At 33.1% G+C, this 4,697-nt stretch overlaps 1 protein-coding gene across 1 annotated transcript in view; it reads left to right on the forward strand.

The window, feature by feature from the left end:
- Window positions 1–3,646, forward strand: part of LOC106459217 — a 29,874-nt gene extending 26,228 nt beyond the window's left edge. Inside the window, exons 9-10 of the mRNA XM_022385660.1 lie at window positions 735–877; window positions 3,044–3,646. Coding sequence (XP_022241368.1) covers window positions 735–877; window positions 3,044–3,256 — 356 coding nt within the window. The 3' untranslated portion in view covers window positions 3,257–3,646. The remainder of the gene's footprint in view (window positions 1–734; window positions 878–3,043) is intronic.
- Window positions 3,647–4,697: the final 1,051 nt, after the last annotated feature.

The following is a 4,697-nucleotide window of genomic DNA, read 5'->3' on the forward strand; positions in this document are numbered from 1 at the left end:
AGACTGATCAACTATTACACCAGGATCTCTTTCTTTCATGACACTGTTAAGGCCATTACCATCCAAATTATACTTATAATTCAAATATGATAACCCACATGCACTATCTTGCATTTATTATAATTAAAACCCATTTGCCATTTATTTGCCCAATTTACTAAATGATCTAAATCTTTTTGTAAATCAGCAGCATCCTCTTCACAGCTAACAATACCCAATAACTTAATATCATCTGCATATTTAAGTAATATATTGACCATTCCTTCATAAATGTCATTGATGTAAATCAGAAACAGCAAAAGTCCTAGGACTGAGCCCTGAAATACCCCACTTGTAAACATTAATCCAGTTTAACTGAACTCCATTTGTAGCAACTCTCTGTTTCTTCCATCCAGCCACTCTTCTGCCCATTTTATTAACTGCTGTAATCATAACGGCAAAATTATAATTCGAAAATTACTTGATAATATTTTTCGAAATCAAAATATAAAATTCTTCAATTATCCATATCATGAATACAATGTATTAGACGCAATATTTCAGAATACCATCAGTCTACTGTAGCATTTAATCATATCTGTAGCAATAAATTCATATTTGTACGTTTTTGTTTTGTTTCTATTTACTGTAAATATTTCACCATTTCTTCTTCCACCAAACCGAATTAGTAGCATTGTCTTCTAGGTTTTAAGTATTAACGTTAACTATGTTTGTTTGTTTTTTATTACTTACAGGAATGATAAACACGTTTTTATCATCGTCATATTTTATCAAACTGGACAGATTATCATATGCAGTCTATTTAATTCATGTCCCTGTTCATATGATTTATTTCTATCAGAAGATACACACAACTTCCTTTCAAGGGCTAGAGTTGGTAAGTATAACATACATTAGTTTTAAAGAATAGAGCACTAAATGAGGTATTTTACTGCGGTAATAATTTTGAAGAAGTAAATGATTGGACTGATGATCCTCTAATTAATACAGTCCGGTAGCCCGTATGATGAACCTGGATTTATCCTTCATACTGTATTTTCTACGTATTTTATATATGATGACACTGTACCAGTTAAGTATTTGGATATATTGATATTTCTTTGCTTTATGCCCTAATGTGATAAGTATTATGTGACATCGTAAAACTCAAGTAAAGGTAGTTTTAGGAAGTGAGTGACGTTTAATAAATAGTTAAAATTCACAAGTATGTATGGCGTTGAGAAAGAATCAAATATTTTAGTGACCTCTCTGTTTTTCAGTTAACATCTAAAAACTGACTTTATATGAATAAAATATGGTATATGTCAGTTTTGGATTATTGCATCTATTAGAATTACAAAGTGTAGTGCTCTCACAGATCCACTTATTAACTTTAAAATATCTGGAAGAATAACTGTCACATTCTCTAGCACAAATTTGGGAAGATAGACTTGAAATTGTCAACGCATACCCATCCATACTCTACTGGATCAATTGGCGGAGTGTCTGAACTAAGGTGGAGTTTCCAAACACACCTTTCAACATAGACCTTCTTTATATTTCAAACTAAGGCTTGGAACTGTCATAACGTAACCATCAATACTAACTGGATCAAGGATGATGAGTCTGAATCAAGTGCACGTTTCCAATTACATGTGTTGAAGATGGACCCACTTTACAATTTTAGCAAAAGCTTCTGTTGTTATTAACAAGGTGTTGAACTTCTGTATTAACGTAGTGTCTTTTCCTAACTTTAATACCCATGATTTCTGCTGTGCTTCTAACATGTTGGCACATTTCAGTTGTCCGTAGCATGCAGTCTTGAATTTGTTTGTTTTCCATTGACATCGAGCATAGAAGTAGTGAGAAGAATTCTTAAAAATGATAGTATTATACAGCAAAAAAAATGCTATTCGAAAAATGATGTCTTTAATTGTACTTAATTAGGTTCAGTATAACAAAACTTCACATTATTGATTTACCCTGACAATTAGTATGTAATACCCAGAAATCAGTATTGCCATTGCTATATTTACTGGTATTTAGCGAACAAATGTTATTAAGGTCATACAGTCCTCTTTAGGTCTGACAAATATTCTGGAGAAGTTAAAGCTGCCAGTTTTCGTCCTTCTAAACCACTGAAGTAAAGAATAAGGTCCCTTTACTCTGAGTGTTCACTTTTTCCTGGCTTGACATGGTATGATAGTTAGGGAAGCCCGGTTCAAAATCTGCTGACCGTGGATCGAATCCCATCACCGAACAGGATCGCCCTTTCAGCTATAGGGGCGTTACGAATGATATAATGACCTAATCGAACTATTCAGTTAGTGTAGCCCAAAGAGTTAGCGATAGGTGATATTGACTACCTGACTTCCCTCTAGTCTATCACTTATAAATGAGGGACGAATAGTGCAGATAATCCTCGAGTGGTTTTGCGCGAAATTCACTAAGCAAACACTTTTCCTTTCCACTTGTAATATCACTGTCCACAGATAAAAGAATCTAGTTAAGGCATTTTATTTAAGGGAGTAAATTAAAGATAAAAAACAAAGACGTCTATTTTTGCAGCGGTAAATATTTTGAAGAAGTAAATCTGAGACTAAGCGGGATTTAAACCCGTACATTTACTCATTGAACTGTTAATTAATATAGTCTGGCAGCCCGTATGGTGAACCTGAATTTATGGTCCATACTGTGTTTTCTACTTGTTCTATATCTTAAGAATTTACGGAGTAAATTAAAGATAGAAGACTGGAACTTCTATTTTTGTGTTCAGCTTACCTTAGCCCTCGAGTTTTACAAACCAAACAGTTTTTCTTGGGTATAATTTGGCAATTAAAAGTAACTTAAGCAAGCGTACAAATAGCCCTCGAGTAGCCTTGGGCGAAATTCAAACCAAACTAAACGTTTTTGTATATGATTAATTAAGGAGGACTGTTTTGATATTTGTTAACTACAACCAGCATGGATAGAAATTCCATTTCTGATAATCATGTTGAATTTCATTAACAATTTCATATATTTTTCTGCCTTCTTTACTCATCTTACGACATTTTACCTTTAGGTTTACATGTTTTTCGGAACTGTGATGATGATCTACCCTTTGGCGTTCCTGTTTACTGTCTTGTTCGAGTCACCGTACATTGCTCTTATCAAAACTATGATCATCATACCGGAAGGAGGCAGTTCGTCAGATCCCTGCGTTATCCAAAACTGTAAAGAAGAGAAGACGCTGCCTTTTAAAAAAGCAGACTGTAATACCAACAAATCGATCTGAAGTTAACACTTAGAAATATTTTAGCTGTTAGCTAACAAGCATGTGATAAAATCTAACAACATGTGGACTGTAATGTCAGTTAACAATAGTTTGTTAGTTGTAGTTCTGTTTTATTGTCTGTCATTAAATGTAAACATATGTATATCAGGGGTCGCTTTCGATTCACGTGCAGAGGCAACATCCAAAGGATGTAACGAGATGAATATTTTTTTGTATTTTACTTAGGAAGAAACTTTCGTGAATTGACAATACTTTTACTAAATGATAGATTTGAATTTGTGGAAAGTTTATACAAACGAAAACATATTTTTGATATAAGAGAAGTAGCATTCTAATTGTATCAAAAAATTATTTCCCATATTAGAGATAAGGACTAGTTTGGTAACAGAATTAGGATGACTGTTTAAAAATTCTGCTAATATAACTACATTATAAAAGTGTTTGATTGACAAGTTTCTGGGGCATAGGTATTTTTATAAATACGATTTCATATTTTGATGAGTCTGGATTTATATTGTGTTTGAATAGTGAAGATTACTTTTACAACACAAATCGATATTAGGAACTTTTTAAGATAATTATATAAGCTGTATTTTACAAATCAAATAAAACTCAACTCTGTGTTTAAGTGTTTTATCATCTAGTTATGAAATTGTAGGTAAAGAAACCGAAGCAAACCTGTCATATTTGAAAAATAATAAAAAAAAATATGATCAAACATAAAAAAATATACAGAATTGGGTGAAAAACAAAATATGAAAACAAAATCACACGAAATATTGAAAACACTAATTTTGGCTGAAATAGGGAAGTCAGCATTGATGAAGCTTAACGCTACGATACGAAATAATTCTGAAAATTTTAACAAAGGTGAACCACGCATCAGCACTGAGGCGATAAACAAATTATAATGTATGTGAAGGTCAGAGGTGAAAAGTCATAAAAACATGTAATGTAATGTATATATATATATGGACTAAATATTTGAATATCCTTTCTGAAAATCTCGTTTCCACGTGGGATGGCGGTAAGTCTGCGGACTTACGATGCTTAAATCCGAGGTTTGTTTCCCCGCGGTGGACAAAGCAGATAACTCAAATGTGGCTTTGCTCTAAAAATCCACCCAGCAACTCTAACAATCTTTTATTGGAAACCAAGTTTTGTTTAGTTACATGTGATTAAGTTTAATATTTAATAATAAGTAACAATCAGCTATTCTATACCCGCCTGTATTATAACAGTTTATGTTTTCACTCTGATCAATTGAATAAAGAACAAGTGTTGACAGCTCCTACTCCTTAACCTGATTGAGAAACTACATCGTAGAACAAGCAACCCACCACATGTACTCGTAGAACAAACAACTCCCACATGTATTCGTAGAACAAGCATCCCACCACATGTACTCGTAGAACAAACAACTCCCACATGTATTCGTAGA

The sequence above is a fragment of the Limulus polyphemus genome, unplaced genomic scaffold (genome assembly GCF_000517525.1).
Source record: "Limulus polyphemus unplaced genomic scaffold, Limulus_polyphemus-2.1.2 Scaffold577, whole genome shotgun sequence".
NCBI classification, from domain to species: Eukaryota; Metazoa; Arthropoda; class Merostomata; order Xiphosura; family Limulidae; genus Limulus; species Limulus polyphemus.